General features: G+C 38.6%; 1 protein-coding gene across 5 annotated transcripts in view; it reads left to right on the forward strand.

Annotated features, from left to right (window-relative positions):
- SRBD1 (S1 RNA binding domain 1) overlaps positions 1-24,043 on the forward strand; it is a 221,423-nt gene that overhangs the window by 171,465 nt on the left and 25,915 nt on the right. For 4 of the 5 annotated variants that reach the window (XR_005784228.1, XM_040453849.1, XM_040453850.1 and 1 more), the window contains exons 19-20: positions 2,308-2,490; positions 21,501-21,685. Coding sequence is in view for 4 of the 5 variants with exons in the window: in XM_040453849.1 (XP_040309783.1) it covers positions 2,308-2,490; positions 21,501-21,685 (368 nt within the window). In the remaining variant the exon portion in view is untranslated. The remainder of the gene's footprint in view (positions 1-2,307; positions 2,491-21,500; positions 21,686-24,043) is intronic. The other variant, XM_040453852.1, reaches the window with a different exon arrangement.

Below are 24,043 nucleotides of genomic sequence, written 5' to 3' on the forward strand. Positions count from 1 at the left end.
TAAATGAAAAGGAAAGAGTACCTCAGCTTCTGACTTCAAATAATTTCTTATATATTGCTTCCTGAAAGTAAATTTATACTTATATCAACTTGTATGTTTATTATTTAAAAATTCAGAGGCATCTGGGTGGCTCACTGGGTTCAGCATCCAACTCTTGATTTTAGCTCAGGTCATGATCCCAGGGTTGTGGGTGCTGCTCTGAGCGTGGAGCCTACTTAAGATTCTCTCTTGCTCTCTCGCTTTCACTCTCCCTCTCCCTCTCTTGCTCTCTCCCTCCCTGTGCCCCTCTCCCCTGTTTGCATGCTCTTTAGGGAAAAAAAAAAAAAAAAGGATTGTGCTATACAACTATTTGCAACTTGCTTTATTTGTTTCAGTAATACATCTTGGTTTTCTTTCCACATATTACATATAGATATAGATCATTATTTATGGTGTCTGCATAGTATTTAGTTTGTGGGGGAAACCATAGCTTAATCTAATCAGTATCCTATTGATGAACATTTGAGTTATTTTTAAAGCCTTATATTTTTTCAACTGATAATGAAGTACTTGAAGTTTCATGACTGTTACATCTTCTTGATAACTCATACCTTTGTTCGAAATGGACTTTTGCTACCTCATTGAGTGTTTTGTGCGTTGAAATCTATTTTGTTTGCTAGCTATGTTGCTACACTTGCCTTTTCAGTATGCTTGGTATTTTTTTATTTTCAAACTTTCTATGACATTTAATTTTTGTTACAACTCTTGTAGATCAACAGATTTCATGGGTTTATTCAATTTTATATTAATACATTCACATTTACTACATTTATTGATATTTTGGACTTCATCTACCGTATATTTTCTCTTCATCATGCTTTCTGATTTTCTCTCATGCTGTTTGTTGGATTTCTCAGCTAACAAGTTTTCCTTATTTTTCCACCTCATTTTTATCTCCCCTTAGTGATTTCAAGTTGTTTGTGTTTCTCTGGTGATTATCCTTAAGTGTGATTTGGACTGGCCTCTGCAGTTAATAGGTGTCTCTGTCCTCCTCCCGGAATAGACTAGCACCTTAGGACTCTTCCCAGCCTCTTTCCTTCAGCTGTATGTCCCATGATGAGATGACTTGGGATTTTAGTTTCAGACTATCCTATATATGTGTGTGTGTGTGTATGTATATATATATATATATATATACATACACACACACACATATATTTATATATTTATAAATATACATATATTTATATATATTTAAATACATATATTTATATATTATATATTTATAAATAAACATATTTATATTTATTTATTTTGAGGGAGGGAGAGAGAGTGGGTGAGCAGGAGATGGGCAGTAAGACAGGGAGACAGAGAATCCCAAGCAGGCTCCATGCTGTCAGCGCAGAGCCCAACATGGGGCTCAGACTCACAAACCACGAGATCATGATCTGAGCCCAAATCAAGAAGCAGATGCTTAACTGACTAAGCCTCCCAGGTGCCCCTATACATATATTTTTTACATTATTCATGAGCAGTTTTTTAACGTAGCAAGATTTTATAGTTTCTGTGCTCATCACTGTTTCTTGTAGCCCACACGATCACTCTTCTTGAATTTGTTGTTTTTGCTGGAATGTATTCTTAAATTCTTTTCAGAGAGAGTACATATATTATATGGGTTCTACTTCAATCCTTACATGTCTGAAAACAATTGTAATTTGCCCTCCTATCTGAATGCTAGTTTGGCGAAGTATATGATTCTCGATTCAAAATCATTTTCTCTCAGAACTTTTAAGATACCAGTTCACTGCATTCTAGCATCTGCTGTTTATCAGGGAGTAATCTGATGCCAGTCTAATTCTAGTTCCTTAGGAAGTATTCTGTTTTATTTTTCTTTCTTGATTCTTAAGTCCTATTCTAAAGTTGCCCCACAGTATGTCAAATCTGAGTCTTTTCCCATTCATCCTATTTTGTACTCAGTAGGTTCTTTTAATTTGGGAACTTGTATTTTTCTTCAGTTCTGGGAAATTGTTTTCTCTTTCTCCTTCTCCCTTTCCTTTTTATTTATTTCTCTGCGTTTTTCTCTGTTCTCCCCTAGAATGCCACTTTTACAGGCTAAATCAGTAAAGAATATTTTTGGCTTTAAGTAACAGGAAACTCTGTTAACAATGTTTAAGCAAATATGTGATAATTTCTATGAAGGGAATGGTCAGAATGTGGGTGCTGTTTGTGCGTATTTGTGTGGCAGAACAATAAGCACATTTTAAAGACTTTTCTTTTCTTCCCAATTTTCCCTTCCTTCCTACTCCTCGCCTCTTTCAATGGTGATAGTAGTCAGCAAACCGAATCTGCGGGCCAAATTCAGGGAGTTGCTGTGACATCTTCAGCAGGTGTTGAGGTCACAAATGAGAAGCAAGGCAAGAAGAAGAGCAAAACTGCAGTAAATGTTGTACTGAAGCCAAATCCTTTGGACCAAACTTGTATTCACCCGGAATCGTATGACATAGCGATGAGGTAAGTCTGAGGTCCATGTGAGAATTCTCCGTGCCCAGAGTGAGTTCTCTACAGCAAACGGCCTTTGTTTTGGCATAATGGAGACTTAAAAAATATGGCCATATTTAACATGACAACATTTTTCAGAAGTTCCGCATTGCTGAGTTATGTGACACATTATTTTATTTCAGTGAGGAATGAAACCATTATTCCTGGAGCAGTGTCAAGCTAATAAACCCTGGTACTAATGGTGAAGTGTGTGTAATGGAAATTGCATGGCACTCTCCTCTGTTTATTTTGGAAATTAACAAGACACAAATGACTAGCACCTGGCTTAAAGCTTGTGCTTATCTAAAGATAAAGCCCTTTTGGAAGTAAACAGCCAACTCTCAGATTTCTAATAAGTATTGCCCAGCTAGGTTATTACAAAGTCTAAGAAATGATGTACTTTTAATAAGCATTCATTCCGCAGAATGATATGGCGGAGGTTTTTGAGTACATGGAAAGATTTAATGCTAGGCATTAAAAGAAAAAAAAATTAGCACCACATTGAATTAGTTTAAAAATTTTTAATTAGTGCAGAAACTGTCTCGCTACATCACTAAATAGTTTAAGGCTTTTAGTGAGTTAAATAACAGTAGGTTTTAAGATAGTGAGTATTTTAACGTTCATTGAATCTGAAGTGAGATTTTTAACTTGTTTTGAGAAAATTTATATTTGATTATTTTAGTAAATGGAAATTGTTTTCTTTTTTAAAAGATGTTTGAAATTATAGATTATATAGCACATGATAGAGAACTTAGAAAATAGGGGAAAAAAAGAAGTGAAAAATAATATTCTGTCAACATCAAAACAGTGGTACCTGTTTTTCCCCCAGCATTTTGTTATGGAAAAATTTAAGCATAAAATTGAAAAAACAAAGTTTACAGTGAATTCCTGTATACCCACACCTAGATTTTATCATTAACATTTTATTATGCCTGTTTTTCCACTTACCTGTCCATCTATTTGTTCCTCAGTCCTTCTTATTTTATGTATTTCAAAGAAAATTGCAGACATCAGTATACTTTCAACTAATACTTCAGTATGTATATCATTAACCAGAATTCTGATTATTAACAACATTTTTTCCTTTGAGGTCAAATTCACCTACGATTAAACTTTAAGTGTATATTAGCTGAGTTTTGGCAAATACTTATATGTGTATAACCCAAACTCCTCTTGAGATAAAACAAACACACAAACAAACAAAAAAACCTTGCCATCATCCTAAAATCTTTCCCCATCCTGGACAATCCCTGTCCAAGCCTCCTGGAGCTAACTGCATGTTCTGACTTTTTCTGCCAAAGGTTACTTTGCCTCTTCTAGAACTTCTTATAAATGGTGCCATACAATTGTACTCTTGTGTAAGCCTTCTTTCAGCCTAAAGTTTAGAGATTTTTATCCACGTTGTAACAAGTTTGAGTGGCCTGTTTCTCTTTATTGCTAATATTTCATCGTATGAATGTACCACAGTTTATTCTCCTTATTGAAATACCTTTACTATTTCCAATTTTGGGCTGTTATGAGTAAAGCTGCTATGAATATTCTTATACAGTTTTTGTTGTTGACATTTGCTTCCATTTTTCTTGGAAAAATACTTAGGAGAGGACTTTCTGGCTCCATAAGGTAGGTGAATGTTTTAGTATTCTTAGAAACTTGTAGCCAATGCCATTTTGCACTCCCATTAACAATATATAAGAGTTCTGGTTACTGTGCACCGTTATCATCATTTGATGTTAGTCTTTTTCATTTTAGCCATTCTCTTATGTGTGTGGTAGAATCTCTTTGTGGTTTTGATTTGCATTTCTCTGATGACATTGAGCACTTTCTCGTGGGCTTATTAGCCATTGACGTACCTTCTTTTGGAAACTGTTCATATCATTTAACCATTTTCTAATTGAGTTGTTTACCTTTTTATTATTGGGTTGTGGGAATTTTTTAAATGTATTCTGGGTATTAGTCTTTTGTGAATATATGTTTTGTCCTGGGTTATTGTTTACCTCTTTATTTTCTTATTGGTGTCTGTTGATGAGCAGAAGTTTTAAATTTCGATGATGTCTAATATATTGATATTTTCCTTTTATAGTTATTGCTTTCTGTGTCCCGTCTGAGAAACTTTTGCTACCTCAAAACATTTTTCAGCGTTTTCTTCCAAAAGCTTTTAGGTCTGTGATGCATCTGAAATAACAATTCATGTATGATTTGAAGTAAGGATCAAGGTTCATTTTCTTTTGTCCATTACGAACATTCAGTTTTTTTGGCACCAAGTTTGAAAAACAACAACACAACTTTGTTTTTTACCCGTTGCTTTGGTGGCTTTGTTGCAAACCAAGTGACTGTGTAAGTGTGGGTCTCTTTCTGGCTCTCTTCTTGTTTCATTGATCTGTTGGTCAGTACCATACTATCTTGGTCTCTATAGCTTTATGCTAAGTTTTGAAGTCCGAGAGTGTTAGTCCTCTATCTAATTTTTTTTTAATACTACTCTGAATATCATAGATGATTTGTATTTTCCTGTACATTTTATAGTGAGCTTATCAAGTTTCATTAGAAATGATCGAGTTATGATTGGGATTACATGGAGTCTGTAGGTGAATTTAGGAATAGTTGATGTCTTCATCATACTGAGTCTTTTCACCATGAATTTATCACATCTTTTCACTTATTTTGGTCTTTCATTTCTCGCAGCAGTGTTTTAAAATTTCCACTGTACAGGTCTTATCTTGCATGTATTTTATGTTTTCCAACTTATAAGTGGAATTTTTTGAATTTGTTGCTAATTTTTGCTAATATGTAAAAATACAATTAATTTTTCATAGCAACTATGTATCCTGCAGCCTTGCTAATAAGTTCACATACTAGTTCTAGTAGGTGTTTGTAGGTTCTTTAAGTTTTCCTACATAAACAATTATGTTACTAGCAAATAGATGGAAGCTTTACTTCCTCTTTTTTAATCTTAATGCTTTTTCCTTTTCTTGCCCATTGCAATGGCTGGGACCTTTAGGACTCTGTTGAATAGGAGTGGTGAGAGTGGACTTCCTTGTCCTGTTCTCAGTCTTAGAACATGGTTCTCATTTTTTTGATATTAAAAGAAAGTGTGGTCTCATATTATAGTAATTGTGTGTGGTCTCATAGTAATTGTGTTTTAAGTGTTTGTTGTTTGAGAAGATGCACGTGTACTGCACATGATTGTATACACTTCTTGCAACAGCTGACATCTTCATGGGTACTAAGTCAGCATTTTGTTATATGCAGCTCAGTGTCTTTTTAATAATGTATATTTTTGTTTGTTTTCCTAATATAGTTCTAATATAGTTTATAAATTTTTCAGCTTGCCTTCTAACATAAACACAATTTTTTATTTTATTTCTGCCTATCTCTCTTTTTAAAAAGCTGGGTAATATTCCATCACATGATTGAAGTATAATTTGGTAATAGCAGTGGTTCCTCCTGATGGATGGATTCCTAGAAGTGGAATTACTCTGCCAAAGGGTTTGAGAGTTTATGTGGCTCTTGATATACGTTGCCAAGTAACATACCAATTTGTAATGCCACCAGCAGTGTTGAAGCTGGAGAAATCTTGAATTTCTCCTTTTAAGCAGGACTTTTCTGCCAGTTTTCACATGGGCCACTGTCTGCATGTGGAGCATAAAAGCCCTAGCAGCCCTACCCGTCTCTATGCTTCCTTTTGGGAGTAACCTTGTCTCTCAGAAGGAGGATACTTGTAGACTATTTCATGGGAAGTTGTTTTCTACATGAAGTTCAACTCCGGACCTTTAAAATCTGGCAGCAGAACTAGTAATTTATCTGATTAAGCTTACCATCCCCATTATCCACCTTGGAACGATGATAGTCATTTCTGGCTTTCAAGCATACTTAGTATAGACGTCACTGAACATATGTAGCTTATACTTTCATATAGTGTTACACAAGGATCTTCCCAGGGAAGGAAAGCTCATAAAGCTTATGGGTAGGTCATCTTTGGTTTGACCTCTGTTCTGTAAAAGTAAGTTCGACTGCAGTAAAGTTCATTTTTAGTTACATCAGAAAACCAGTAGGAATGTAATAATTGGCTTTCATATCCCCCTACCATAATGTCACTCCCAGAAATACACCAAGATATGAAGCTGTTAAGGCTTTTTACTTCTGTATTTATGGTATTCTTTCTCACATAATATTTAGAAATCGTGATACTTTTTAACCTAACTTAGTCATTTAGTGGTTCTTTAAAAAGTCTATTTTTAAGCTATTTTTATTATTTATATTACTTTTTAAAAGTTTTATTTTACCAGTTTTATTTACATGTAGGGATTCTCTGTTAAATATTGATGTGATTTGTTGTGTGTTTTCTAGTTTGTTTACCTTTTTTATCTCCTTACAATGCTATTTTGTTTTGAAATATGGATATTTAGCTTCTTTTTGCTTTTATGCAAATTGGTATTCTCTTAATATAACTGATCTCTAAGATCAATACAGTATTTCCTATACTTTTTTCATGTTCTTTGTGGTTTTGGTTTTTTACTCTATGAATTGTATTGATGATTTTATTTATTGTTTGGAATGTACAGAGCATTGTGGTAGGGCCTGAAGAATATGAAAATGAATGGAGGCACTTCATGCTTTCAGGGAACCTACCAAAGTAGAATAAAACTTACAACTAATCATAAGAGGTCAGCAGTCAATGCCCTTTGTGAAGCACAAAGGTGTTCACCGGACTGAGAGGTCATTGTCCAAGGGGATTGTCTTGTAAGGGCAAGATGACTTGAGGCATTTGGATTGAGAAACTGAGAGGATGAACTGCTCTATCTGAGATGAGGAAGACCATGGTTGGAGCCAGGTTTGGGGGAAAGACCAGGAACTGGGTTTAAAGCATGTCCGGTTTGAGGCATCAAGCAGGGAGTTGGATGCACGAATCTGGAGTTTGGAAGAGCGGACTGGGCTGAGGATATTAATTTAAGACCCATGTATTTATGCAGGTCCTTAAAGCCATGAGAAAGGAAGAAACAACCACAGGGGTGACCAAAGTTTGGTTAGTTCTTCAACTGCTCTTTTCCTCGTTCCCTCCATTAACAGTTTCCACTTCCTCCTCCAGTGTCTCTGGTGTTCATGTTATTTTTGCCATTCATATCCAGTTACTGTCTTTTATACCCTTCATCCAGTCTGTCAGACAACAGTATTGGCTGTCCTTTTATTATTTTTAAATTTTATTTATTTATTTTTTTAAGCAGACTCCACACCCAGTGTGGAGCCCAACGCGGGGCTTGAACTCGTGACCCTGAGTTCAAGACCTGAGCTGAGATCAAGACTTGGACGCTTAACCAACCGAGCCATCCAGGCTCCCCATTGGTTGTCCTTTTAAGATATACCCAAGGTCTGACCACTTTTCATCAACTCTTGTGCTCTCATCTTTGTATCAGTCACCATCATCTCCACCTGGATTACTGCATTTAGTCTAACAGGTTTCTCTGCTCCTACCACTGAGCATCTGGATAGTCTAAGCACGACAGACAACTAGATTCTTTTAACATGTAAATCAGAGTGTGTCATTCTTCAGCATAAAACCCTGCTCTCAGTTTCACTCAGAATTAAGGCCAAGTCCCTATGCCTTCCAATGCCTTTTTGACCAGTTTCCTATTTTTCCCTCCCTTGCCCGTTCTACTCTAGCCGTGCTGGCCTCCTTGCTATTCCTTGAACATGCCAAGCCTGCTCCCACATTAGGACCTTTACACTGGTCGACCCTCTTCCTGGAACACTTTTCCTCCAGATATCTGCACAGCTAACTACCTCCTTTACCTCACCAAGACTTTGCTCACAAGCCACCTTATCAACAAGACTGACCCTGACTACCCTACTTAAATCTGGAAGCCCTTACCCATAAGCCTGGTAATTCTGAGCCCCGTTACTCTGTTCTTTCTCTTTTTCCTACAGCACTTATCACCTTTATCATACTTTACAGCTTATGTATTATGCTGGTTGTATACGATCAGTCTCCCTGAGAGCAGGAATCTTTGAATGTATTCCAGGATTGCAGAACAGTACCCTGGAATACAGCAGGCACTCAGAAGGTATATGTTTAATGAATGAATAGTTCTGTGAATACGAGCCTCGGTTAGTGGAAAGAAGTAGTGCCATTAACATTCATTATGCAACAAGAGAGGAGGACCAAGCCTTTGTGTTTGTTGTTTTTGTGCGGGGCTGGTGAGGGCGGATGGGAGGTAAGAGATATAAAGAGAGGGAGAAAGGAGGATACAAATTTCAGCTTTAGATACGTTGAGTTTGAGTTTGTAAAATATTCATGAGAACCTCCCTTGCAAGCAAAAGGAAAGGTAGAACTAGAGTTTAGGAAAAGGGCCTGGACTAGACATGATGACACATAGGATTGGAATTATCAGTGGAGAGGCAAGAGATAAGGAGTCATGTGAGTGGAGGCACTCATGCAAGGAAGCATGTAGAACAAGAGGAGAAGGTGGCTAAGGTCAAACACTTGAAGAATATCTACATTTAGAGGGCCAGAGGAGGGAGAGAAATCAGAGAAGATAGAATATGAAAACAAACATCATGAAAGAAGGTCAGTAAGTTGATGGTGCCACATATGGCAGAATGGGTAAGTGGTTTAAGGATGTAACAGTCAGGGGGTCATTAGATGGGAAATTAACTTTAGTAGAGTGTCAGGGAAAGAAGCCAGTGTGTAAGAGACTGGGGAAAAGCAAGCGGTAAGAATTAGAAGCAGGTAATTCTTCTGAGAAGTTTGGCAGTGAAAAGAAGGAGCCATGTGATGGAAGTCCAGGAAGAGGTAAGATAAAAGGTGGTTGCTGCTTTTAGCTTTTAGGGAGCGTAGAGTGAAGAGACTGCAGCGATAATACATCTGTGGCCAAAACAAGAAGAGTAAGTAGTAGAGACATGAAAGATACCAGAGTCAGTCATAAAATTTTATAAAGCTAAAATGCCTTATTCATTTAGCTCACTCCCCATCCCTAACCCCTACCTTTAGAGGTGAGACAACTATACAAGGTGGAGAGGTCAAGAGTCCTTAGCAGCCTGTGAGGCAGCACTCCTCGTGAGGGTGGGGAGAGGAACAGAATCACCAGATGGAGCAGTAGCTTAGGGAAGTATGGATTAGGATGAGTAAAGATATGAAGACATCTAAGGAAGGGGATTCAAAGGTATTTTTGAATCTTTCAGTGAAGTAGGATTTAATGGAGTAAATGTGAAAAAGGCCCTGAAACAAGTAAAAGAGATTTAGAACAGAATGGCTTCAAAGGATTACTGAAGGAAGATCGATCTGTAGCAATAGTAGGTTTCTTAATCCTCTGTTCCACTTAAATCTGTAATAGGGATTCTCTGTGCTTTTTTCATTGACATTTCCCAAAAGCCTTGCATTATTCCTTACTCTCTCTCTGTTACTTAAAAATATCTTCTAGTAGAGGTGGGTACGTTTCTGGGATGAATATGCTATTCCTGCTCTACACCCTGTTCCTCTCCTAACATGAGAAGATACCAAATTCGGTCACTATCAAGTTGCTTCTTTTGAAATGCACATGCCCTCATTCTGAAAAACATAACGGAAGGGAATTCTTTTAATGCAATATTCAGGAAATATATCTGCAGCAGAGCAGCATAAAATCCTGCAGACTCTATGTGAAGAATTCATTTCCTACAGATCCCTTAATAAAATAAATAGGCCAAGTTTCCTTTAATGGAGGAGGTAATGTTTTCTCCAGAGGAAAGGCAGAGTCTAATTTCAGCCATGTGATGATAGAGAATAACAGTCAAATCCAGCATATTCCAGCTACTCATTTCTTTTTCCTTTCCTTAGGAAACACATATACACATCTTGGTACTTTTCTGTGCTAAACACATACCATCTTTAAGGATATGATATCCTTAATCTGAATGATCGTTATGGATGTATGTATGATTATATTTAAATATATGGTTCCACTTAAATCAGGTTCCAAACCAGCTTTTTAATTGTAACCCAGTTAAGAGATCAGGATTTGGAGCTAGTTAAAAGCTTAGGGTTTGAAGTGTCATAGATCTGGTTCATATCTTGGTTCTGTAAGCTGAGTTCTGTTAGTTTAGGCAGATTGCTTCACCTATCTGGGACTCTGTGTACCTTAAAAAGTGGGAATAATAATACACCAACCTCATAAGATTGCTCTGAAGTCAACAAGATGATGTTTCTAAAGTGCCTGATAATGAGGGAGATACTCAATGAATGTTTATTATTTGTATTGAACTATTAGCTATTCCCCAAACCTGACCTGAGCTATATTTTCTTGTCTCCGACGCTTTAAACATCTCTTTTCCACATTCTACTGGTTGAAATTCTTAAAGACCTAGCCCAAATGTCACCTCCTGTATGAAATCTTAGAAAGATACTCCTCTCTGGAAATGAGCTCTTTCTCCTGTATACAACTTCTGTACTTCACAAAGGCCACTTACTAATTATTGCCCTGTGTTACGGTTATTTGTAAGTTTTATCCTATTTTGGCTAAAAATGAAACGAATGAAATGTCTACCTTTACTTCACTCCAGGTATTTTTTCTCTCATCTAAAGTGGCTGAGGTCAATGCAGTTGCGTAAGCCAAATTATTGATAAAACATCTAGAGCATCCTTTCTGCAATTGCCTATCCCACAAGTTGAGTGACATTTCAGAGTCCCTTATGGATTGAAGGCGTTTTCAGACCTCCCCAAGTTGAATCCCATGCCTTCATAGAGCATTGTGTCCAGAGCCTTCCTAGATTTTACAGACTAGAAAAGAAGACAGACTGTGAAAAAAGATTACTTACCATTTTCTGTCATCAACCAGAAATTGTCACGCTGTCCTCATGTGTGAGTAATTTCGTTGTGTTGGTGATATGGGTCATGAGGAAAATTGCTGCCATACCATGAGTAGAATGAAGTCCAGAAACAACCTATTTAGGGGTTGCCACAACCCCATGCCTCTTCTTTTTTGCCTTACCATTTTGGTTGGTCAAGAGAGCCAAAGACAAGTATCTGATTTCTCCTTTTTCTTGAATAAGATATTAGGAGGTAGAGCTTTGTGCTGCGCATTATGCTGATTTGTACATGTCACCGTGAGACCTGGCACTGTCCCAAAGAATGTCCTGCATTGAGAATTTGATTCACTGCAGATAGTTAACCTTGAAAGTTGTGATGTTCTGAATTTAGCTTGAAAAAAATTCCAGGAAATTTAATGTCAAGACTGTCACGTGGCACTCATGTCGATAAACTATTGGCTGGTATTTAATTGTCATTTCCATTTTGGCCATTAGGGAGACATTTTAAAAGAGTAGTTTCTGGAGGTGGTTAGTAGCCTGCATAGCAGGAACACACACGCAGCACCATTCTGATGGACTAGGCAAATGTGTATCAAGGAATGATTTGTGTCAGTGGCTGTACTGTGCTGTACTAGCACTATCATTTCCTTTATTACTGCCGAAGCACCTATTTCTGGCCCTTACAATCAATGCTGAAAGTATGTTTTCAGAGAGTAGACGACTATCCATTTAAAATCCAGGTCAGGGACAAGAGTGATCATGTAACTTGACAAAATATTTACTTGGGGAGGGCGAGGATATCTTCTATACAAAAGCCCAGTGATGTGTATTCTTAATTTACTAAAAACCTGTATCAGGTTTTTAAGACCAACAGTTGGTAAAAGGGTACAGACTTTCAGTTTTGAATAGGTCCTGAAGATCTAATATACAGCACGGTGATTATACCTAACAGTACTGTATTATGTACTTGAAAGTTGGTAAGTGAGTAGATCTCAAATGTTCTCACCACAAAAAAAGAAATGGTAAGGGGCTCCTGGGTGGCTCAGTTGGTTGAGTTGTCCAGCTCTTGATTTCAGCTCAGGTCATGATCCCAGGGTTGTGGAATCGAGCCCTCCATTGGGCTCTGTGTTAATCATGGAGCCTGCTTAAGATTGTCTCTCTCTCCCTCTGCCCGTCCCCTGCTTGCACACACTCTCTCTCTCTAAAAAAGAAGTAAATACCTAAGTAAGAAAAAAAAAAGAAAGAAAGAAATGGTGATTATGTGACCTGATGGAGTTGCCACGATGGTAATCATTTTGCAGTTATGTAAGTGTCAAGTCAACTGGTTGTATACCTTAAACTTGTATAGTGTTTTATGTCAATTATGTCTTAATAAAGCTAGGGGGTAAAAACAAAAGTAGAATTAAGCCAACAGATACACAGGATTCTGTGATGAGGTAGATGGATACATGGATCCCAACGAGTGTTTCTGGCCCAAAAGCAGTTGGGGACTAGGGTTTGGGGAGGCCCCGTAGAGGTCCTTCCTTGTCCCTGGCACGGAGCTACAGTAAGTCAACCCAGACAGTGACAAGTGGCCCATACTGAAGACCTTTAACGAGTGAGCACATCTTAGACTCGGTTTCTTTCCCATTCCTATTCAAGGATTTAGCATCTCAGAACTGCTCTTTTGGAATGATTTTCAGAGGCTTCATCACATTCTTCCCAAACTTAGCTCTCTGCCCAGCAAGAGCTGAGTTTTTGGCTAACGAGCAGCTGTAGTGCAGGGAGTTTAGATTGTTATTTTAAAACGAAACAGAACAACAAACAGCAGCATTAGAGCAGTGAGGTTTACAGATGTGACATACTTAGCTTTGACTGTGAGCAACCCAGAAGGCGCAGGACTTGAGGTGATTTGTAACTTTCCTGAGCTCACACACTCACACACCTCCTCACATCTAAACTTCACCGCAGCTTGCTTCTGCGTTCACATGCCAGCTCACTTCTGCAATGATAAAAACATGTCTCTTTGTGGGGAAACTTGCCTGAAAAGAAACCCAACAACAAATAAATGCTGTGGAAAAAAAAAAAAAAGTGAAGATTAGGTAAACAGATGTAAGAAATTATTTGCACATTTGAAAGGTGCATTTTTCTGGACTTGCCTCACAAGAGTTGGCAGCTTTGGGATGTGAAAATTAAGACAGAATCGTTGCTGACTTGTGACAAGTGATGTGTTAGCATGTGTGTTACCCAGCCGGTTACCCTACGTTAGTTCCTGTGGAGCTGTGACTGCCTCTTCAGAGAGATACACAGCATCATAAGAGGGTGGCCAAGCCTAAACTATTAAGGTAAGTGGGCAGGTTATAAAAGTGATTTTAGGTTTTCTTTTCTTTTTTCTTCTTTTTGGTAGTTAAAACCCCCAAACATCAGATCATAATTCCCAGGAAGTAACATTTATCACATTTTTCAAAGGGTCTTCACAAAAGAGCCGGTCAAAGAGCATCTGCCCATTTGACAACCAGATGACCAGGCTGTGGGCTCTTAGGAAGGGACTGTCATGTCTCATGCCCTGCTCGCTGTCCTGACACACCCTGCCTCCAAGTTTCAGGCAAGGCTGGTGGAGGGAACTGGGAACTTGAGGAATCTGAGACAGTACCTGACTGTCCCCTAGCTCTGTCTGGAAGCGGTACAGTACCAGACTACCTGGGTTCACACCATGCCTGTTTGATCTGGGAAAGTGATTTAATCTCCCCGTACCTCAGTGTCCTTGTCTGTTCAGTGAGGAAAAGCATAGTACCTGTCTCATGGGATTACGTGAGTTAATATATCTAGAATTCTTAGCCCCTGGGGCAGAGGAAGCTATTGTTGTTGCTGTAATTATTATTGCTGTTTTCTCTAAGTTTATGTATTTATTTATTTAGGTAATCCCTACAACCCAACGTGGGGCTCGAACCCATGACCCCAAGATCAAGAGGCACATGCTCTTATAGCTGAGCCAGCCAGTTGCCCCTTATTGCTGTTATTTTTGTTGTGATTGAGGAGGGGCTGTCAAGCTGAGCCTTTTATAAAAGAAAAGGGGGATGTGGTTTATAAACATTGGTCTCCCAGGAAGAAATTGTTCTACCATGTGATCTGGCGATAATTTGGGTCATTTAACATTGCTAATTAACATTAACGCTGGGTCTTGGGACTAAAGAAAATGCTGTGGTTTCTGTGCTGCGTTGTTGGATCAGCCTGTTAGCACCCAGTGGAGGAGGAGTGGCAGGGACTTGCCAGCCAGCCACAACATTGCGTTTGCTTCAGTCTCTCTCATCTCCAAAGTATCGGCCCTCTCCTTCTCTCCTCTTCTTCAGGCTTAGATCACTCAGTCTGGAGCCTGAAATTCAGTAGGGTATCGATCTAGTCTCCCACTGTCTCCCTCCTCCCTTTCCTGTCCCCAGTCTCACTATGGATTTTAACTTTAGCCTGTCTTCTAACTCTCTGTGGGACCAGAAGCAAATTACTTTCACCTCAATTGCACACTCTCTAAATGGAATAAAAATGGCTCTGCCCATTCAGAGGACAGCTAGGGGTTTTATGGAAATGACAGATGTTTAGCATTTTCAAATTCCTTGAAAGGAGGATTCTTTGGCAGTACCAAATTCATAGTAAAAAAGCTGTTTTCTCAAGGAGGAAAGGCCTTACCCTAATACCTGAGCTTTATCCCCTAGTAGTGCCGGAGCTATTTAATTTCAGCTCTGCCATCACTAGCCTGTATGTTTTTGAGGACTACTTTTTTTATTTGCTCTCTTCTTTCAAATATTCACAGGCACTAATCCACATTATGGCTTTACAGCCAGTAAATTAAATTATATGAATTCTAAACACAGTGTTTTTGAGCTGTAGAGAGTGTACAGCCTTTGAAACCACTAACTTAATTTTGTCCAACTTTTACTGAGTAACTCAAAAAGAGCCAAACTTTTTCCTTTTGAATTTGGTTTGAAAAAAAAAAATAATAAATTATTCCCAGGCAGTGGTCCTTGGGTGCCAAAGTTTAGCCGTGATCTAAATCTTCTGTCTGCATTGAATATTCCCCAAAGTAAAGGGTTAAGGAGTGTTAATGAAGAGGTGATGTATGAGAGCTTTTTCCTTACCTACATCTTTGCGGTCTCCGATGTGTGACTTGGGGCACATCACTTAATCTATCAGAGTTTTGATTCTCTTGTCTGCAAATCTATATCCACAATAAATTTTTGAGAGAGTTCAATGAAATCATCTTTATTGAGCACTTTCAAAGTGTGTTTATCTGCAGGTAAAATCCTACTTCCTGCTTCTAGAAGACCAGGTGGAAGTGGAAGATTATTTATTCTGACATATTGTCTTTGCTTAAAATTAGACTTAGTAAGCTCATTCGAGGCAGAGGCTCTGTCACCGTCTTTCATAGTCTTCTTCCACAGTAAATAAATACTTAGTGAAAAAAGCTGAATATGCTTCTCTAACTTATTTTTCAGATGCTTCAAAATGCTTTAGCATTTTGTCACATTCCTTTGAAGAGCTGTGTGTGTGTGTGTGTGTGTGTGTGTGTGTGTGTGTGTGTGTTTAAAGCAACCAGACTCCATGGAAAGAGGATGATCAAGCTGAGTAATATAGGATTGTTGGGGTTTTCTCTGGTTCTTTTTATTGGAGAGGAGGTGTTGTTGTTTTAAAAAATGTAAGAAAACTAATTTCCCTTTGTCACTTATAAGTTTATTTCTAAGGCAGCTCCTAAAACAGATTTTAGAAATGATGTGATTACATCATTTCAGTGCATGATGCCTTCCCATTTTTATCTACTCATACCCATTTGGATGTATATGTATATACATTTTTAAAATTACAGTTTTAATTATATTATCATCACACAGTATACCATAACCTAGCAAGTGGTTCTGAAATAGGAAAAGCCACATAAAAATCAATACTACTTATTCTTTGTGGCATTGGTTATTATTTCACTGATTGTAGATGTTTTGTTTGATGCAACTGTGTAAGCACACTGGCATTTTTTTTATAAAGCTAATGCCCTCTACTAAATTGCTAAAATAAAATAAAACAGCTTTCTAAGGATATGTTCTCTACAGACAGTTAATGCAGTGTGCATGCCATGTCCAGTTTCTATGCATGTATACCAGATCTTTGAAAAAGAAGGAAACATTTGAAGTTCTTCAGAAGTTAGAAGCAGGTAATAGTGTGATGCTTCTAAACCAAGTCTTTTGGAAGACAAACTGCTTCTTAGTCTATGACAGCTCCTTTTCAATTGCTCTTGTTTTTTGTTTTTATTTCTGCCACTCATAGATGCAGGGGGGTGTTCAGATGCAGGGTTTGTTCAGATGCAAGAGGTGCTCCAAAGACACGCCAGCTGATACCAAGCCAGTGCCGCCGAAGATGCCCCTGGCTGCCGCCTGGATAGCCCCATACCATTTAAAATTCTACTCTTAGATAAAAGTCCGTAAGGGCTTTCAGAGCAATTCCTGTATCCTTTCTTGAAAGGGTTACATTTTTTAAAAGTTTATCTGCAGGCCTCAGAAGCCAGTTGGTTGTAAGTTCTTGTGAAAAAATTGCTTGCGGTAAGTTTCTCTGGTTGATCACATGCTAAGAAAAGCCACTGAAGGGTTATCTTCAGTTACCTACCAGCTTCTCCAATACAGTAGATTCTGTGGGCCTCTCCCTAAACGCACTGTACTTGAATTTACCATTACTCATGGATTTTGCACCAGCAAAGAGTTTTAAGGATTTTGGACCAGTTCAGTGTCTCAGTTTAACACAGAGGTTAGACAATTGATGATTAAGGCGCAACTCACATTGCTGCCCCTTTGACATGGCTGCTGACACAGCATATGCGGTAAAGCTGGCACCCTCCCTCCAAGCTGAACTAAGCGTGTACTGCTGTGTGCCCACCTGTGTAGATGCAGCTCCTGTAGGTAGTGTGAAAGGAGTCCCGGGTCTTTCTTTTCTGCCACAGTGGAACTTATAGTTGGTCTTTAATATTAAGAGCAGTACATTTGAAAATACACATAGAACCTGTGGTATTGGCATAAAAAATTATTTCTGAACTTTCATTTGTGTCCCACCACTTACTCTACAATCATAGTTAGAATGTTGGGCTTTCTCCTAGAGTACAAGCTCTCCTTTTATTTATTTATTCTTTTTTTTAATTTTTTTTTCAACGTTTATTTATTTTTGGGACAGAGAGAGACAGAGCATGAACGGGGGAGGGGCAGAGAGAGAGGGAGACACAGAATCGGAAACAGGCTCCAGGTTCTGAGCCATCAGCCCAGAGCCTGACGCGGGGCTCGAACTCACGGACCGCGAGATCGTGACCTGGCTGAAGTCGGACGCTTAACCGACTGCGCCACCCAGGCGCCCCTAAGCTCTCCTTTTAAATCACTGAACATCTCCCTGAATTACAAATCACGGCCTGCTTTGTCTGTACCTACTCACTTACAAAATGACCATGCTCTTGCATTTTATGTTTTGTTTACTGATAAAATTGCAACTGAGTCAAACGAATGGATAAAAATAAACCAGTACTAAAGTCTCTTGGAAATGTTGAGAGTGGACAGACGACTTCAGGCCCTCAGCCCTTGCAGCCTGGCTCTTTGCGAAATTGCGAAGCCTGTGTGTTGGGCCCACACACAGGCTAGGAGCCTGTTGCTAAGAGCAAGTTGTTTTTAAAGCGACTGACTTGCATCACCATGGTTCTTCTGTGCTCCGTGGAGTGCCGTGGTGCTTTAATGCCACAACGCCAGTCCCCGGCTCCCAAACTGAACGGATATATCTGAAGTCTTACAAGTCTCAAGAATTTCTTATTCTTTGGGGGAAAATCTTGCAAAGATTAACTCTGTGAGAGGAAAACCCTTGAGTATGTAACAAGTTTCTGTTGCAAATATCAGCGATTTTAGGTTATATAAGCATTCTGCTTGAAAAGCAAGCATCATCTCTGCTGCAAGGTCTGTGTTTTAACTTTGTGCAGATGTGCGCTAAAAGAACATGATGTGCTTATTTGTTGCATTTATGCTACTTTCTTACTTAAGTAAGATGGATGAAATTTCATATTAAATAAAAACAGCAGCTCTGATGGCAGTCCTTAGCAAACTGAAAAGCCTTCCAGAGACAGTGGAGAAAATGACACTGTGACTTTAATAACTCATTCACGTTTGAGAGAATTGTCTAAATAAATGCATGTATGTAATAATTTCTGTGTGGGATTTATCAGTATTAGCTGTCTCATGTGTAAAACTAATCTGCCATTAAATCATGTTGGTGAAATGTTACCAGAAGTATTATGTTTTATATATATCCCTTATTTTGACACGACTGCAGTTATAAACAGATACACGCTGATGTGTACAGCATGAAACTCCAGTCAGTGAAAATGGCTCTGTGGCCTTGGGCAAATTATTTAACTTCCCTGAACCTTAGTTTTCCTTTTCTGTGTGATAGGACACCTAGCCTTTAGGATTATTGTCAGGATTAAATGAGCACATCGATCGAGCACTTGCGTAATTCCTGGCACTTACTTGTTAGTACACGTTCACCTCCTTTCTGTGTTCCAGGCTTCATAAAAGGCAGTGTGTTTTTATATGGTATTTTTGAGGCAGAAAGTACTTTGTATTGAGTATTACTTAGCCTATCCAGTTCTAAAATGAAACTTTGTATTACATGTTACTTACCACATTCAACTCCAGGGTGAAAATTCAGAATATGTAGAATAAATTTTTCTTAGGCTATTTAAAGAACACATATTTATTGAATGATTACCAACTGTAAAACATTGTTTCCTATCATTTACAGTTGAATGTATTTGAAATCCAGGAGGGGAGCAATCAGTCTGAATGCTATATTCCCAGTTCATTTTACAGTCCCCCTTTTATTTGCTATTTTTCCTTTTTCATCAACCCTGTTGTAACTTTAAGAAAGTTGTCAAAATAAAGTAGCATTTGACTTTGTTCCATAGTCATTTAAAAATAGGATTGATCAATACGAAACATTAGCCAGGAGCATAATTTAGTACTTTTTTATTGATTTCAGTTACCAGTGCCCTCGGGCTTCTGGTGTGAGAATGAAAATGATATATGAAATATGCACCCAGGTTAAACAGACCAATTTTCTTCTTACATCTGCAACCACTATAAACAGAATTCTTTATATGGAAGTGGCTTTGGAAGCAGTTGAGTCTCACGCGCATGGGCACGCGCATGTACACACACAATGCGCGCACACACACACACACACACACACACACACACAAAACCTTAAGACTCCAAGCAGCCTCCTAAGCCAGTGTTTTTGTTATTGAGGCCAAGACTTGTACAGTGCTTTGGAAATTTTCTGCCATTTAGTTACTTTTATTAATTATAAAATGCCATTCAAAGTTATAGATTTACAGCCCATGAATATGCTTTGGCATCTTAATGGTGATTATAAGCCAGAATCTTGAGGATTTGAAAGATGTTCTACTAAATAACTAGTTACAGACCAATCAAGCCAAGAGGATAAATACCGGGGAAGCCTGCTCAGCAGGGCATATGCATCATTTAGAAAGTTGTGCACAAAAGTTGGCTGTGGGCAGAAGTTGTCATAGGTCACCTGTCCCGTCAGTCAGCTTCAGCAGCTGTTCCCTGTCACCAGGGCCCTTACGTGCTACTGCCTGTCCAACAGCACCAGCAGATACTGGCTACCTCTCTGGTGGGCTGGAGAAGCCATGGACACACACACTTACAGTGTAGGTCTCACTGGCCACCAGCTTGGACAGCGACCAAGCACCAATTCCTTGGTCTTTCATTAGACCATTCACCAAGATCTACTCTCTAGAGAATTAGTTGGATTTTGGGGAATCTATCTGTTTTTCAACAAAAATATAGCCATGGGAATATAGAAAGATGGCACATTTGGGCCCAAAGAGATGCCCTCAGTGAGAGATGAGAGAGCTTTCTCCACCAGGTGCCAGATGATCAGTACCACATGATCACTGAAGAGGCTTTTCTGGTTGAACACAACAATGCAGAACGAGACTGGAAATGACAAGCATTCCTTTTGTGATAATGCAGCACCCTGCCAAATGGGATACATCCCAATTCTGATTATAGACAAGCCTCCAACAGTTTTCTTTTTCCCTTCTTGTGTTCCAGAGACATCCTTAGAGGAAAGGATTTGAGGGCATTAGTATCACTATCTGTCTGATTACTGTGTTGACATTTTTAAAGTGCCATTAATCATAGGAAATGGAACTTAATGATGTTGAAAAATACCCAGCCAAGAACTGTCAAGAAAGTTAGCTACGGCCCAATATTCAGATGAAACTGAAGGGGGTAATTCCTTAACCCTTTGCTTTTTTCTTAATTATTACTGAACTCGGAAGCTAAGTAATTGAGAGGCAGCAAATAAGGGAATGCTAAACATAGCAAAGGGAAATTGAGAAAGGCAGGTATTTTTATTTTGTAAATATTGCAACTACAATTTATACAGCATATGAAGATAATATTCATCTTAAGATGATGTAATTGAGATCTTACTTGCCTCTACCCCTTCCATTTTGTAAGAAAGTTATTTTTTCTTTTTAATATCTCCTCCCATATTTTTTCTGTGGACTCAATACTTAATATACTTGATATAATCTATTCCGTGTGAAGCTTGACTGGCAATGAGATTTGAGAATTCGTAGGCTGACAGTATACCTGCACAGGTAACACTGCCGTCCTGGGGCCACAAAAGTAAAAAGCAGTGATATGGCATATGAAAAGAATAATTCATTTGTCAAAAGCTGGCAGTTCTTACTGGATATTTTGTTGGATTTTGATAGCATCAGTTCTTGTTTGCCTGTTAGCAAATTTAAATTCAAATAAGTGTTCCTAACTCAAATTTAGGAAACGTGAGGTAAACTGAGGTATCCTTACTTAGAAAATATATATGACACTAAACTCTAATGAACATTATACTGTAAAGTGTTTCTGATCCTGATTTTGAGCAGGTGCTTCATTGGGAAACAGCACAAGAACCTAAATTTATCGCCTCCTCTTTTTTTTTTTTTTCCAAGATAGATCATTCATCATAGCATGGGACACATAACAGATATTCAATCAAGACTGATTGGTTGATTAATGGTACATGGATCTGAGATGAATGAATTTTAGGGTGACCTCTTTGAAAAATAAGTAATATTTGGAAAATAAGTAATATTATTAATAAGTGTTGGGCTTTTTTTGTCCCTGCAGGTTTTTGTCATTCATCAGAGGGACGCTGTATGAGATTGGAAAGCCTGAAATGGAGCAAAAAATAAATTCGTTCCTTGAAAAGGAGGGCATAGAGAAAATTGCAGAAAGTTTGCAAACAACAGTTCACACCTTACAGGTCATCATAGATGGTCTCAGCCAGCCTGAGAGCTTTGACTTTCGAACAGGTAAATAATTAAACGTGAATAACAGCACCTCTTACTTGTATAGCTCACGTTATCTCCCGTGGCCCTCACAACAAACCTCTGCCATAAGCAAAAACGGATATTATTCTCCATTCTGTACGTGTGGAAACTAAAGCACAGTGACCTTTCTTCAAAGTCATTGCAGGTAGTTAGTATCCAGAGCCAAAGCTAGAAGCTCTGTCTTCCCACTCCTTATCCCATGCTTATTTTCCATCACACTAGACTTAAATGCATCACACACTGGCTGCTGTGTGCATGGAGGCACACATTTTTCATAATCCTTTTGTAAGCTGTTATCTCGTAGGAGCCAGAAGTCCAAGGTGAGGCATTCAGTTCATAAACTAAAAAGTGAATCTTCCTAAATTACAGCCTTCCAGGTTACTGGATTCTGTGTCAGCGAACACACTGAACAAATAAGATACTATCTCTCTGTTGATTTTCCTTCTAATTAAAAGCGCTCTCAGTTTTCAGCATAGGTAGATGGTGAGGGAACAGCCATAGTTGTTGAGAGCAATGACCCGATGAAAAAGAATTAAGGGATCAAGTGACCTACTTCCTAAAGAAGTTTGAATAGGAAGCACAGATTTAAATGAATCTGTACCTGTATCATAACCAGTTTTATGACACCATGTTTAGGGCTTGACTCTTTTCAGTCTGAGTTAGGCTCTGTTGAGGGGGTTAGACATGCTTCTTTGAAAAGGTTTAAAGGAGTTTAAAAACACACCCAATAAGGGGTGCCTGGCTGGCTCAGTCGGAAAAGCAAGTGACTCCTGATCTCAGGGTTGTGAGTTCAAGCCCCACGTTGGGTATAGAGCTTACTAAAAAATAAATAAAGTTAAAAAAGAAGAAAAACTCACCCAGTGAGTTATACTATTCCCTCAACTTTTCTGTAAATCAGAAATTACTTTTTTTTTTTTTTTAAGTTAGAGAAAAAATACACAGTAAGATGTATTACAAAAATGTAGGCGACCCCAGGGTGGTCCGTCCAAAGTGGATGTTTCAGTAGACAGATCCACCTTCATTTGGAGTCCTGATGTCCTTGTATGTGAATTCTCTGTTGTTTAGCAGGATACCAGGGAGAGCAGCAGTTCTCAAACCTGGTGGGATACGAGGCTGGTATGCCTAGGACCACCACATATAGAAGACTGGGAACTATTCTCTCTCTAGCTGCAGGCCTCCTGTACTGGGTTTTCTTGTCCGTCTTCATTTTTCTGTCTTGGTGTTGATTGCTCCATTATCCTAGTTACATTGTAGACTAAGAGCAAAGATCGACATTCAGATTATATGGTTCAGTTAAACAACCAACTGCTAAGTAGAGGTCCTCACCTTGTCATGCCCTTAGTGAGCAGAAAACCTGGGCTCTGGACCAAGCTTACCAGTTACTGCAGTGTTTTATCAGTGTGACAAGTGAAATTTTAAATGTCTCTTTTTTTAACTCACTTTGGAATTGACCTTTGCCCTAGTGTAAGTCACAATTCTCAAAATGTCTGAAAACTTTTATTTTAATACTAAAAATATCCCCAAGAGGGAAGGCAAACAGTCATACTTGAGAAGAGGCAGTTAGTATGTTGGATATTTCCTCATTACAGTATTTATAAATGTTACCTTTTTTCTTTTCTTCGTCTTCTCAAAAATATTCCCTTCCTTGATGCCACATTCTTTCCCTGTACCCATCCCATCTTCTATTTTCTCAGTGGCGTGATCAGTTCTATTTCTATTAACACTCTGGTTGCTAGTTAGTTCCTATAATTGGGTTTGAAAGAAGCAGCCCGGTGACAGGAGACTGACTATGTAGGCTTGGCCATCAAAGTGTTAATGTTTGCCTGGTACATGGAGGATTTTCTGATTTCTCAGTGGCCCAGGCTGTCTTCAGGAACATGTTAAGTAGTTCCTGACTCTGATTTTCCATGCAAAATTAAACTAAGCAGCTGATCAGGAACCCTTGGGGGAATCTGTGGCAGCTGAACCTCTGTAAGAAAAAAGAATTTCCAAGCATAAAAACAATGCCATGAGACCTCAAGACCATCCTACCTCTGATCCTGATCAATGACTCAGTTTCACTTTGCTTTGACACAGTCGCTGCCCAGTGTAATATTACAACAGGTTTCTTGCTTCTGGAATCCACTGCTTCGGTGTCAGGGGAAAATCTAAAGAATCAATTCATTTTTGCATATTCCTTTTTTATGAGGAAAATGAGATTTGAGGTTTAAAGAGGGCTTTTTTGTTTTACAGGCAAAAGGTAAATTAAAAAAAGAAAAACAAACTTGATTTCAGGATGGTTGGACTGGGGGAGGGGAACCAAGAGGTGGCCAGTTGTTAGTACAACTGTAAAGGATAGCT

Source organism: Herpailurus yagouaroundi, unplaced genomic scaffold (genome assembly GCF_014898765.1).
Source record: "Herpailurus yagouaroundi ecotype Mexico unplaced genomic scaffold, PumYag 210, whole genome shotgun sequence".
NCBI lineage: Eukaryota > Metazoa > Chordata > Mammalia > Carnivora > Felidae > Herpailurus > Herpailurus yagouaroundi.